This window comes from Saccopteryx bilineata, chromosome 3 (genome assembly GCF_036850765.1).
Source record: "Saccopteryx bilineata isolate mSacBil1 chromosome 3, mSacBil1_pri_phased_curated, whole genome shotgun sequence".
NCBI classification, from domain to species: Eukaryota; Metazoa; Chordata; class Mammalia; order Chiroptera; family Emballonuridae; genus Saccopteryx; species Saccopteryx bilineata.
The window spans coordinates 309,086,780-309,101,312 of NC_089492.1; the positions used below are offsets into that span (position 1 = coordinate 309,086,780).

Genomic DNA, 14,533 nt, shown 5'->3' on the forward strand with positions numbered 1-14,533 from the left:
AACCAATAAACACACAACAGGCAACAGGATGGCAAAATCCAGAGGAAAAGGAAGGGCGGGGGTAGGTGGAGCGGGGCAAAGTGGGGGAAATGGGGATGGAAAGAGACTGCTTGAGGCGGAGGGTACACGATGCAGTGTACAGATGATGTTGAGTTGTACACTTGAAACCTTTAGGGTTTTGAGAACCAATGCCATCCCAATAAATAAAAGAAAACCAGTATGCTCCCCACTGTGCAGTAGGCCCAGTGATCCACCTTAATTCCCCAGTGTCAACAACATAATCAACCAGCATAACTCAAGGTACAAAGTTTAAAAAGCCCAAGAGCACAGGGCACATACTCCTAAACTTTTGAGTGCCAATAATATGAAAGATATTGTGTCCAGCCTTGGCCGGTTGGCTCAGCGGTAGAGCGTCGGCCTAGCGTGCGGAGGACCCGGGTTCGATTCCCGGCCAGGGCACATAGGAGAAGCGCCCATTTGCTTCTCCACCCCTCCGCCGCACTTTCCTCTCTGTCTCTCTCTTCCCCTCCCGCAGCCAAGGCTCCATTGGAGCAAAGATGGCCCGGGCGCTGGGCATGGCTCTGTGGCCTCCGCCTCAGGCGCTAGAGTGGCTCTGGTCGCAATATGGCGACGCCCAGGATGGGCAGAGCATCGCCCCCTGGGGGGCAGGGCACCGCCCCTGGTGGGCGTGCCGGGTGGATCCCGGTCGGGCGCATGCGGGAGTCTGTCTGACTGTCTCTCCTTGTTTCCAGCTTCAGAAAAATGAAAAAAAAAAAAAAAAAAAAAAAAAGATATTGTGTCCAATGTCTTCATAAGATTGTTTGCACTTCAGCAAACGTATGACTTGTTCCTTCAGTGGTAGGGCACAAGAGCCCAGAGATGAGGGGCCATGAAGAGGCAGCAGGCTGTGATTCCACGACATGAGTCTCTACTGTAGAACAGGCCCGGCCAAGGCGAGCTGTTGACTAGACAGCTCCAACAGGCAGGCTCACTTCCTCACTGGGCTCTCCAACAATCCTCAGCGACTCCAGAACCTGATGACTTGACAGCATGTGGCATTTTAAGATGTCATTGGTCAACAGCACTCCCTGTGAAAATGGAACCATCCATTTCCCTTGGATTCCAGAAGCTTTGAAGCAGGGGTGGGCCTTACCACATGGACATTCCCTGTCCTGGTGCCTAGCAAATCTCCTGGCGAGTGGCTAGCTTGGACAGAAGGTGCATGAACATCCCAGCCAGTCATTCACAATTTTCACCACCAAGCTCATTCTCTGTAGTGTTAACTGAAAACAATACCCAGTGCAGCTTTCCTAACTGAATTCTGCTGTTAACTCCCATGACAAATTGAGTTTCATATTGTATAACCCATTGGTTTTCAACTGCTGGTCCACGGACCAATGCCGGTCCTCCAGAAATTCCGTCCGGGTCCGCCAGAGTTAACTGCTCTTGTACAACATCAGAGGTTAACTTTCAGACAGGCACAAAACTTCTGGCAGACCAGCAGTTGAAAAATACTGGTATAGCCAACAACTTTAAACACAGGAAGATTATGGGAAAACGTGGCATGTGAATGTGTTTTTTAAAAAAAGGGGGAAAAAAGACTAATGTGCTGGGTTTAGGGAACCAAATTAAGCCAAAGGCATTTTGGAGAAAAGCTTGAAAAATTAAAGCCAGATAGGCTATTAATAAGAATGTTAACTGTAAAAAGAGATAGAAGGTTGCTATACCTTGTATGTGATACGTATGTAAAACTCACACTTGGTATTTACTATGTGCTGGGCACTTAGTTCTAAGTGCTTCACATCTATTTATCCTCACCTCAGCCCTCTGAGGTTGGTAGCTATTTTACCTGTTTACAGATGAGGACACTGAGGCCCTGAGAGATTCTGACTCTCTTTAGGTCACTTAGGTAGCAATGGCAGAGGTGAGATTTAACTCAGCAGACTGGCTCCAGAGTCTACTTCTGAATTTGGATGCTACACAGCTTCTTTTGTGTTTTCATTGTTTTAATTGACTTGTGTGCAGATTTTCTAACTGGCCTTTATTAATAAAAATATGTATCTATTTTGCCGGGGGAGGATGGACTTACAATACGATGGTCTCAACTTTAGGCTTTAGATGTCCAGTCTTGCTGTCACATAACGCCCACAGGTAGTATTGTTACTTGTTACTTTTGAGTGTGAACCTGATATCTGCAGAGACCTAAGTAGCAACGAAAGGCTTCTGACAGTGTTAACACTGATATGGTTTCTCTTGGGTGTGAACTCTGGTGCTGACTGAGGTCGGTGCTGCCGCCAAAGGCTTTCCCATACACATCACAGATATAAGGCTGCTCGCCTGTGTGAGTTCTCTCATGCTGCCTCATATTTGCTTTTTGGGAAAAGGCTTTCCCACATTCAGTGCACTGGTAGGGCTTTTCTCTGGTGTGAACTCTCTGGTGAACAGAAAGATATGAGCTCTGGCTGAAAGCTTTCCCATAGTCCCGACAAAAGTAAGGCTTTTCTCCAGTGTGAACTCTCTGATGTCGAATGAGAAGAGCATTCTGCCTGAAAGCTTTCCCAGTCATACATTTATAGGCTTTCTCACTTGTGTGAACTCTGATGCTTAGAAAGGCGCGAGCTGTGTCTGAATGTTTTCCCACATTCATTACACTCAAAGGATGTCTTTTCGGCATGAATTCTCTGGTGCTGAATAAGGTAGTTACTGTGAGAAAAGACTGTCACACTGATTACATTTAAAGGACTTCTCTGCAGTGTGAATTAACTGATGTTCTGAGAAACAAGCACTTTGGCTGAAGATCTTTCCACATCCACTGCACTTAAAGGGGTGCTCATTCTTGTGGATGCCCTGATGTTTGATGAGGGAGGTTCTGCAGATAAAGGCCTTCCCACAGTCCCCACACTTACATGGCTTCACTCCAGAGTGGATCACCTGGTGGTGAATGAGGTGTGTACTTTGAACAAAGGCTTTCCCACACTAGTTACTCAAAGGGCTTCTCCCCAATGTGAAGCCTCTTATGCCGAGTCAAATATTTACTGCAGCTAAAGGTTTTCTTGCATTTGTAACACTTCAAGCTCTTCTTGCCAATACTTGGATACTCTTTCTGTTATAGGTTCTGATTCAAGAGCTTCCCACTCTCATCAAGTCCTTGTTTTTCTTGGTTGTGAACACTCTGGTGGCAAGTCAGGGTCGAGCTGCAAGTGAAGCGCTCACCACAATCCTAACACTCATAGCGGGTTTCCATCACATGGACTTTTTGGTGTTGAACAAGGCGTTTATTATGGCTGAAGGTTTCCTTGCATTCGGCACAGCTGTAGGGCTTTTCTGACGCATAAACAGACTGGTATGGAATCAGGTGGGAAGTCCAGCTGAAACTCTTGACGCATTTATTACATTTGTGGGGCCTGTGCTCATATGAATCCTCTGATGTTCATTCAGGTGACTGTTCCGGTAGAAGGCTTTCCCACATTCACTACATTTATAAGATTTTTCTGTATTGTGAATCCTCTGGTGGTTCTTTAGAGTCAAGATATGGCTGAAGGGTTTCCACACTCATCACACTTCTAAGGCTTTTCTCCAGTGTGAAGAGACTGATGTCTGTTGAGGGATGAGTTCTGCCTGAAAGTCTTCCTGCATTCCTGACACTGAGAGGTAGTTTTTGCAGCATGAATTTTCTGATGTTGGAGGAGGTATTTGTTAAAGCTGAAGGTGGCCTTGCATTTGGCACATTCATAGCATTTCTGAGAGTGGGTTTTCTGATGCCGAGTCAGATGAAAGGTTTTCCTGAAACACTTGCCACACTCATTACACTTGTAGGATTTACCACCTCTGTGGGTTTTCTGCTGCTCAGCAAGCTGTAAGCCATGACCTGATGGATCGTCACTGTCTTGGCTCTTACGTATTTTTTCTCTAGCATGAATTTTCTGATGCCCCAGGAAGTGTGTGTTTTGACTAAAAGTCTTCCCGCATTTGTTGCACATATAGAATTTGTAGCCTGTGTGAGTCAGTGGATGTATAAAAAGGTGAGAACTCTGGTTGAAACCTATCTCATACTCTTGATTCCCAGTTGGTTTCTCCCCTGTATGAATAATCCAGTGCTGGATAAGATGGCAGCTGCTGAAGCTCTTCCCACATTCACTGCATTTATATGGTTTCACTCCTTCCTGGATAGTATCCTGCTGATTCTGGTCTACGTGGGAGCCCAAATCATTCCTACACTCCTGAGACTTAGCTGGCATCAGGCTCTTCTCAGAAAGATCATGAATCAGGGAATCCTCTCCCGTGAAAAGGAGGGACTCAGGAGTGAGGCTGCTCTCGAGTTCACGACTCTTGCACTCTGTGGGACTTTCCTTGTTGGTGATGTCAGAGCTCAGAAGACCTTCTGGATCTCCCAGAAAACTATCTAACTAGCTCTCACCTATGCGGGCTTCTCCCAAGTTGGAGTTCCCAAGGCTATCCTTAGAAAATGTCTCTGTAACCTCCTGAGAGAGTCCTTCCAAGAATTCCTATGCCGAGGCAAGATCTTGGCCTCAGCAGTGTCTGAAAGAGAGAAAATATGTTTCTGTTCCCCAGATGAAAAGACAGGAGCTACAGGGTGAGGATACAGAGAAAAGAGAGAACAGGGGTTCAGCCCCGAGTCAAGCCTGTCCGTCAAGGGGATGAAGGAGAAGAGGCCAAAATGGTGATCCAGCTGGAACCTGCATCACAGGAAACAGGGAACCCATGTCCAAGAGAGTTAAGACAGAAGCTAGGCAACCACAGGGCCTCCACAGGGCAGTTGGCAGGGACCTCTGAGCAGTATCTCTACCATCACCCTCCTTGACTGAGGCCTACTTCCTAGAGAAGTAAGATCAAGGGTCAAGAGATATAAATAATAACAATGCCATACAATTGTTACCATGGAGGGTATGTTTACTCCACATGCTCAGATACGGCCTTACGTTAAAGTGGCAGAAACAGAAATCCAAGGCAGCAGAAATCTGTGCCTGGGTCACCTGTGTGAAAACACTGCAGGCAGCTGCAGGACTCACACTCACGAGCTCCTGAGGTGAGCCAAGAATGGAGCTGCATCTTGACCAAGCCATACAGCCACTACTCCACGGTTTCTGGTCCAGGGGCCCTTCTCCCGTTAACGAGCAAACCATGAGAAACGCCTCAAGCCCCAGGAAAGGCCCTTGCCTCTTCTTTCTCCCACTAGGGATGTTGTGACCAGCATCACACCGGGGAATCTTCTCTGCTTAACCTGACTCCCCTGGGGGGACTGTGGCACGGGAGAGGGCAGAGCAAATGCCCAGGCTTGAGTTGTGCTCCGTGGGCCAGGAAGGAGGGCTGGGCCTGTGCAAAGAGGTCAAAACAGGAGACCAGGGTGTCTACAGGTCTCAGGGGTCATGATGCAGGAAAATGGAGACCAACTTGGAGAATGGAAGGTTTCCCCCTGCTGAGTTGGGAAGGATCAAGGAGGGAACCGAGGAAAAGCACTAGGACAGCCACATGCTGAATGCTGAGGTAGACAGACACAAGGTGGGCATGCAGAGTGAGGGTCCTGATCCCTGTTGGGACAAAGGGACAGAAGCCCAGAAGCCTAGGGTCCCAATGACTGGATAGACACATACCACATGAGGACAAAAGGCACAGAGCCACACCCTCGTACCCCACCACCCTCCCAGTAGGTGCTAGCGGCCCTTCCCCACCCACTCACCAGGGCCTGCGACTTTGGGACTTCCTCTCCCCAGGGGCTCTAGCTCTTCCCCGCCATCTGGATTGGAGGTCAGGTTGGGTCACAGGGGTCTGCAGGGAGAGAACAGCATTGTCACTGAGCACGATGTGGAGGACCACCCAGCTGCTCAGCAGGAAACTTCTGGCTCTCCTGACTGTTCAGTGCTTTATCCAGCACACACTCCTGGGGGGCCAGATGCTGTACTGGGTGACTCTGGGGATGTCTACCCTGCAGGGTTCCTGGTCCAGTGGAAGACAGGGACTCAGACATTCATAATCCAGGCTGATTGAAGCTATAACAGGAACTATGGAAACAAAACTTGCAACAGCTCAAAGGATGAGCAGAGCTAGCCCGGTTCACGATTCACTCATTTACCTGTAGACCACATATCACACAAGGTCTCGATGGGTTAGGCCCAGTGATAGATGACGTCGGAGTCCTAGAGCTTAGCCAGTCCTGCACACTGCCCTCCCCAAACTTCCTCAAGAAAGGGAGCAATCATAACCAAGGGACACTCTATGGAGGAGGAAAGGCCACTACTAGCTTTGAAGATGAAGGGGCCAAGCAAGGCAGAAGGCTTCTAGAAGCTGAAAAGGGCAAGGAAACAGATTCTTCCCTGGAATCAGCCCTGCCAACACCTTGATTTTAGCCAAGTTTGGCCCATTTTAAACTTTTAACCTGAAGAACTGTAAAAATAAGTGGGTTTTTTTTTATTTGTATTTTCCAAAATGAGAAGCAGGGGTGGGCTGCGGGGGAGGCAGAGAGACAGACTCCCGCATGCCCCGACTGGCATGCCCACCAGGGGGCGATGCTCAGCCCCTCTGGAGCGTTGCTCTGCTTCAATCTGAGCCATTCTAGCGCCTGAGGCAGAGGCCATGGAGTCATCCTCAATGCCTGGGCCAATTTTGCTCCAATGGAGGCTTGGCTGTGGGAGGGGAAGAGAAAAACAGAGAGAAAGGAAAGGGGAAGGGTGGAGAAGCAGATGGGTGCTTCTCCTGTGTGCCCTGGCTGGGAATCGAACCTGGGACTTCCACATGCCGAGTTGACGCTCTACCGCTGAGCCAACCGGCCAGGGCCAAGAATAAGTGTTGTTTTAAGACATTACATTTGTGGCATTTGTAGGAGCAGCCAATGAAACTAATACCCTAATACCCTCCTCATAAACAGACTCAGATGTGCAGGCGGGTCAAAGGAAACATATTTCTACTGTGGACTAGAGTTTAAAAACTGAACAAGATAGCCTGACCAGGCGGTGGCAAAGTGGATAGAGCATCGGACTGGGATGCAGAGGACCCAGGTTCGAGACCCCGAGGTCGCCAGCTTGAGCGCAGGCTCATCTGATTTGAGCAAAAGCCCACCAGCTTGAACCAAAGGTCACTGGCTCCAGCAAGGGGTTACTCGGTCTGCTGAAGGCCCGCGGTCAAGGTACATATGAGAAAGCAATCAATGAACAACTAAGGTGTTGCAACGCGCAACGAAAAACTAATGATTGATGCTTCTCATCTCTCTCCATTCCTATCTGTCTGTCCCTGTCTATCCCTCTCTTTGACTCTCTCTGTCCCTGTATAAATAAATAAATAAATAAACAAATAAAATTTGAATTAAAAAAAAGAGCATTTTATAAAAAAAAAAAGAAAAAGAAAAGGAAGGAGTGGTGACAAGCTGAGCAGGAGATAGGGAGTGCTAATGGGGTTGTAATTTTAGTCTTAGGAAAGCCCCAAGGCATGGAAGGGGCAAGAGTCTTCTGGGCAGAGGGGAGAGCAAAGGTGAAGACCCCAAGGTCTTCATGAGGAATCACACTTTGACGACAAAAGAGGAAAAGGCTGCTGAAGCCGTGGTGACAGCAGGGGCTGGCTCAGCTCGTCGGCCACCTGCCACGCTGGCATTTGGGGTCAGGTAATCCTTGGCTGTGGGGGCTGTCCTTGCATTCTCAGTGTGGCAGCTTCCCTGGACTCTACACATAAGGTACAAGGAGCACCCCAACCCCTCCAGATGTGACAATCAAAAAGGTCCCCAGGCATTGCCACTGTCCCCTAGGAGGTAGAATCGGCCAGCTGAGCACTGCTGAGCACAATCACGCTGGAGCAAGATGTTCAGGAGGTGGCAGTCTATCCTGTGGGTGACGGGGAGGCATCGGTGATCACCAGGCAGGGGTGCACACTCACTCAGCAGGAAGAGCTTCTGGTAATTGTCCAGTGCCATGTCCCAGAACAGGTCCCCCTGGTCCAGCCCCAGCTGCTCCCAGTCCTCCAAAGTGAAGTCCATGGCCACATTCTTGAGGGTCACAAATTGCTGGAACACAACACGCTGTCAGTGACTCTGGGGCTGGGGTAAGGGTGGGGTCCAACAGCTCACTCAGCATGCCCCCCACCCTCCATGTGCTAGGCCCTTGGCAAAAATCATCTTGTGAGAAGCTTCAGACCTAAGAGATTAGGCATCCCCATACTGTGTAGCCCAGGACAGAGAGTCTTGGAGAAGGAACACAGGCAGGTCTTTACCCAAGTCTGCCTGATCCTAAAATCCATTTATTTCTGGCTTATGCTTTTCTTAGTGTTCAAGAATTTAATTTTTCATTATGGAAACTTCAAACATATACCCAAGGAGAGACATGCATGCAACAGACTACCATATATCCATCACCAACTCAATCCCCATCCTATCAGCATGTCTGTTTTGTTCATTAAGCCTCTTCCCCCACTTTTACTTCTTTATCTTTTCAGGGGGCGAAATATTTCCGAGTTAATCCCTGGTGACATCTGATCTCACCCGTGAATACCTTAGTGTTAACAGAAAAACACCTTACTCACTGCACACATACACCATATTCAAAGTTAGTATTCAGATATCTTATATCTCAGTGGGATTTTTTCCCAATTTTTTAATTGTGGTAAAATATATATACCATTTACCACCTTAACCGATGTTTAGTGTACAGTTCAGTGGCATTAAGTACATTCACACTGTTGAAAAACAATCACCATCATCCATCTCCAGCACTCTCTTCATCTTGCAAAACTAAAACTCTGACCCCATTAAACACTAACTTTCCATCACCCCTACCCCCAGGTCATCGCCCATTCTGTTTTCTGTCCCTCTGATTTTGACTGGGTTCAATGATGTTTTTATAGTTGGCTTGTTTGAATCAGAATCCGATGAGGCCTATGCCCTGTAAAGTGGCAATACACTTCAGAAGGTTTTTGTTTTTAGCGAGAGACAGGGACAGACAGGCAGGCAGGAAGGGAGAGAGATGAGAATCATCAATTCTTCATTGCAGCTCCTTAGTTGTTCAGTGATTGCTTTCTCAGATGTGCCTTGACCAGGGGCTACAACATAACAAGTAAACCCCTGCTCAAGCCAGTGACCTTGGGCTCAAGCCAATAACCATGGGGTCATGTCCATGATCCCATGCTCAAACCCACAACCCAGCGTTCAAGCCGGTGACCTTGGGATTTGAACCTGGGTCCCTCTGCATCCCAGTCCAACGCGCTATACACTGCGCCACTATCTGGTTAAGGCCAGAGGTTTTTATCTATATCTGTACCTCTTTTTATTCCATGCTCCTGAATGAGGGTGCCACATTCTGGATACGGTACTTCCTCCTGGTATCATTTAGCTGCTCCTCTGCCTGATGCATTTCCTGGAAGCTAATCAGCTCAGCAGCAGCCTGATTAGATTCAATATAACTTTGAGGTGGCAAGAGCCCTCACAGTTGTGCTGGGCTCACAGCCTGAAGCGCCTTTCCACCACTTACAGTGATGCCATGTTTCTTAATTTTAAAAGTTCCTAGTGAATAGGTGTTTAGTATAAAAGTTCACAGACTGGAGAAGTAATGACAATAAAAGGTGACAGCCTTCCCCCAGCACCCACTCCCCAGGTAAACCCGTGGCTATCTGGTGTGTTCCTTCCATACCATCAACACACGCACAGACACATCTCAAGTAAGAATGAAACTTGAGTCTTTAGGCTGGGTCTGAGACGTGGCCCCACTACCTTCCTCTGTGGGTAACCATTGGCAAATAAGTCACATGCCCCCTTCAGGGCTCTGCTTCCTGCCCCATCTCATAGGGCTGCTCTGCAAAGTGACTGAGCTGCTGCTGGGATGCTCCTGCACGGTCCCTGGCACACAGGCAGGACTTGACCGAAGGGCAGCTGTGTTGAGTCTGGTGGGGCTGACAGACAAGGGGGGGTCAACCACAGCCCAGTGGGTTTGTTCCGCAGCGGAGGCAGCGGGCAGTGCTCTGGGGGACCAGGCAGGGAAGTGCTCTACAAAGGTGGGGGGACTGAGCCCAGTCTTAAAGGCTGTGGAAGACTAACCAGAGCTGGGACGCAGGGTCCTCCGGCAGGGAAGACCCTGACAGAAGGCGTAATTACTCCAAGTCCAAGAAGGGAGTATGGCTTGTGTGAGTCAAGGGATGAGAAGATGCCAAGATGCCATGGAGTGGGACAGAACCCCCATCATGCAGGAATAGGCTGAGAAACCTGGATTTTGTCTTATCAGCAATAAGGATTCCTGGAAGGGTGTGGAGCAGGAGAGCAAGAATGTGAGAGCTTTACCTTTAAGATTGCTTGCGGCCGCCATAGGACAGTGAGCCCGGAACAAAGGTAGACCACATGCGCAGCCTTTGGGGACAACCTGTTAGGATTGGAGGGACCCTTGACTCACCTCAATAATCGCCAACTAGGCCCAGCAGCCAGAGTCCTGGTTCAAGCTCCCCCTCCTTCCCCTCCATGTTCCCAGTGGGCAGCGCTGCAGGAAGGACAAGGAAACTGGGAGAAGGTCTTCCTTCCTTCTAGGGCTAAGTTCCTGGCCATGCTGGATGAGCCCCCAAAACGTCCAGAAGTAGGATGAGTCAGAATGTGTCTCCCTGCAGGAATCACAACAATAAATTGTTATTTATTGCAACTACCCCAGGCCCAAGTTTCCACGGTGCTTCAGAGCCTACAGAGCAACTGCGCAACCATTCTTAACACTTACCACAGTCAATACAGGTCTGGGACCTTCTGTCCTACACACTGGTGTGTCCTAGCACACAGCACAGAATAGCTGTTAACAGAACCCAAGTGTCTCTCTAATTCAACTCTTGGGGCAGTGCTACTGAGATCTCAGATGATCTAGCATCTCTAGGACTTGAGTCCAAGTGAGTCGGCCTCTGAACTGTTGCTATTTCTTATCGCTTCTCGGCCTTTAGGCTAACATCAACGGCAAACTGTGCTATTCTACAGCAGCGAACCCCCTCCCCATTTTTAGAGAGAGAGGAAAAAGAGAGAGAAAGAGACAGAGAGAGAATGAGGGGAGCAGGAAGCATCAACTCCCACATGTGCCTTGAACAGGCAAGCCCAAGGCCTCAAACCCGAGGACCTCAGCGTTTCAGGTCGATGCTTCATCCACTGCGCCACCACAGGTCTGGTGAGAGTTCAACTTTTTTCACCATGACCCACAGAAACAAAGACAGTATGTATCACAACTGCTCATTCACATACATGAGTAAACAAAAGCTTCATGTGCTAATCTTACAAAATAGGATTTATTAGGATGTTGTTTTATTCTAGTCGCTTTTTACTCATTCTATTTTAATATTTAAGTGAGAGGAGGGGAGATAGTGAGACAAACTCCCGCATGCGCCCTGACTGGGATCCACCCAGGGGACACCCCACCCCCACCCCCACCCCCACCCCCCGCTCTCCGCATGGGGAGCACATGCGCAACAGAGATATTTTTATTTTTAGCCCTTAGGGGAGGCTCCAAGGAGCCATTTTCAGCTGTCTGCCAAGGCACTGGAATCAATGGAGCCATGGCTGCAGAGGGGAAGGGGGGGAGGAGAAAGGGAATGGGGGGAGAGCAGATGGTCGCTTCTCCAGTGTGCCCTGCACCAGGAATCAATCCTGGGACTTACACACACCTAGTAGACATTTTACCATTGAGCAAGCTGACCAGGGCCGCTTTTATTCATTAAAAAAAAATAATTATGGTCACTGCCCACTGAGGTATTGTCATAACCCACAATATGAAAAACACTGTACCAGAGGGTCTTTTACACATTGGTAGCCACTGTGAATTTCCTAAGGCACATGTGTCTATGGAGCATTGAAAACACTCCATGTCACGAAGCGGCAGGATGACTTAATGACACTGACCTACAATTCTTAAGACTGTGGGGCCAGCTGTGCTTGGAAATTCAGCAATTTTGGCCCTGGCTGGTTACCTCAGTCAGTTGGATCATAGTCCTGAAACACCAAGGTTGCAGATTCAATCGACCAGTCAGGGAATATATGGGAAGTGACCAATGAATGCATTAACTAAGTGGAATAATAAATGAATGCTTCTCTCTCTGTTGTCTCTCTTCCTCCCTCTCTTTAAAATCAACCAATTTTTTAAAATTCAGAATTTTTCAGATTTTAAAAGGGTGATACATATTTACATAATATATTTCATTAAAATCCCAGTCCAGTGTAGGACAGGCAGCATCTTGTCACTGAACACTTCAACATTTCTAGAGTAAAGGGCATAAATATTCACTCTAGATAGGATAATTAAGGGTTATAAATCATAGCAGTTCTGGTCAGGTTTGGGCAAAAAAATTTATTTTTTAAAATGGTCTTCAGAATTTTCTAGATTTTGTGATTGCAGATAAGGCAATGTAGTATACCAGTCAAGTGCTAACATTTAAACGATTTTCCTCACATGACACAGGTAAGCCTGAATTTGTGAGTATAATTCAGCCCATAGATACTATATTTGGCCCACACGGTGTTGGGAAATAGGAAGTTATGAAAGAAAATTATTTTAAGTAGTAGTCTCAAACTTGAAAACTGGAAAATTTCATCTAATAATTGATCTCTAGCTTCTGAAAAAAATCCAAGGATTTCACTATGTTGGGTCTGCATTACCACAAGGCTAATTAATTAGAGCTCGTTTAAATCTTACCCTTCCCCCTTATTTGGTGTAACTACTCCCTGATGCCCCATAGCCCTAGCCAGGCAGGCTCTTTGCTTTACCTGAGTTTGAGATGTCTGTCTAGTTTCCGAATGAAAATCTGTCCACATCTCATACACCCTCAGCCCTGGGAAGGAAGAGACAGGAACCCTCAAGGCCATCCAGCCTGTCCAAGTGACTTGAACCAAATCTTGGGCCCTGGAGTCTTGCTTTTTAGTGTGAGACGATGACCAGATCATTCACCGTCTCCGTGCCTTAGTCTCCACACGAATAAAATGGGGCAAATACAACAGATCTGCAGTCCCTTATCTGTAATTCTAAAAAAGCAAATAGCTCTGAAAACCAGAGCTTGACTCATAAATTAGCATAAAAACTTAACCAAAATTGTCACAGAAGCTATGTGTTTAATATATACTGCTCATAAAAATTAGGGGATATTTCAAAATGAATATGAAGCTATAAAATATCCCCTAATTTCTGTAAGCAGTGTATATATTAATATACAATGTAATACTATAATTTATAATGTAATTAGTATAACTATTAATACTTATAGTCCTTCTGTTTCTACTTTATGCGTACATAGTCTTTACACACACACATATATAAAGTATATATAGTCTTCCTCTCAGTGTGAATACACCTTTTCTGGCAGAAATACTCGATTTCCGAGAACTGCTCCAGATCCCGCTGGGGGGGGGGGGAATGCCTAATTATAAAATATGCACCGTATTAACTCTCAAGTCTGATCCCCGAGATGATCCTGGTGCCACGGGTATCCCACAAGCCCGGGGAGCTAACCTCTCAGAGCCGACTGCGAAGGTTATAGGAGAACACGTGAGGACCGCACGGCGCCTGGCACACAGGAAGAACTCAGATAAATGTCCAATCCTTTGACTTTCTTAAAGAACTCCCATTCATTCATTCCGCAAGACTTCGGGCAAGTCCCCTCCTGATTCGGTTTCCTCACCCCAAAATAAAATGAAAAGTGGAATAGCTCCTCTCAGGGCTGCCGAGGAGGGCTGGAAACCAGTTGAACAAAAGAGTCTGACCCGTAAGAGGCTCCAAACGAGGGTTCAGGACGCCACCGAGACCCAGAGCCCAAAGCGACGCGCTCTCTGCGGTAGACGCCGCCGGAGCGTTTCATCCACCCTCGGGGATGACCGACCCCCTCAAGCCTCCAGAGTCCTCAGCGATCCCAACCCTGGCGTCACCTCACCTCCAGATTGAGGGCCGCCGAGTTAACAGACGCGACCCCGGCCGAGGGGTTGCCAGAGACCCGATTCCTCTCACACGCGCTTCCATACAGCCATGGCTGGAGCCGCGCGCATCTGCACAGAACTTCTCACTCAGGTTCCTTCGCGCCGGCGCAGAAACGACGTTTCCCAGAGGGCTGTGTGGACACCTTCGCTTATCTTCCTAGCTCCACCCACTTCCCTGTCTTTAGAGGTCCGGAGAAGCACTCCGTCAGGGTGGCGGGGGCGAAAATAGTAGGAGCAGAACCGGGCTCAGGAGGCAACTGGTTATTATAGTCCAGCTTTTTTCTGTTGAAGAATAACCTAATCAGCCTTCTGCCTTTTCTAGAAGGGAGACTTTTGATTTCTCAAGGAGACTGCCAGGGCTGTGCTGTAGAAACACATTAAGGAAATGGGGTTTCTGAAAAGACACTCGAAGTTGAGGCGGGAAAAATGTGACCGCCCCTGATTGGCGGACAGATGCCCCGTGGTTTATTCTTCCTTACGATTGGCTCCACATTAGGACATGCGTAGTAGGACCAGGCAGTGTTCCAAAGAGGATAAAATAGGGATGGACCGCCAGGGAATAATCCACCCCCAGCCGCGAAGGCGTCTGGGAAATGGAGTTCCATGGCTTGGACCTGCGGG

The 14,533-nt window shown here is 48.0% G+C and overlaps 1 protein-coding gene across 1 annotated transcript; it reads right to left on the bottom strand.

Annotated features, from left to right (window-relative positions):
• Positions 1-2,202: 2,202 nt before the first annotated feature.
• ZNF473 (zinc finger protein 473) lies at positions 2,203-5,084 on the bottom strand. Its single transcript, XM_066266677.1, is given in 8 exon segments — positions 2,203-2,269; positions 2,271-2,600; positions 2,602-2,703; positions 2,705-2,983; positions 2,985-3,411; positions 3,414-3,542; positions 3,545-4,505; positions 5,031-5,084. Coding segments are annotated over 8 exon segments (2,349 nt in total).
• Between the last annotated feature and the right edge of the window lie 9,449 nt (positions 5,085-14,533).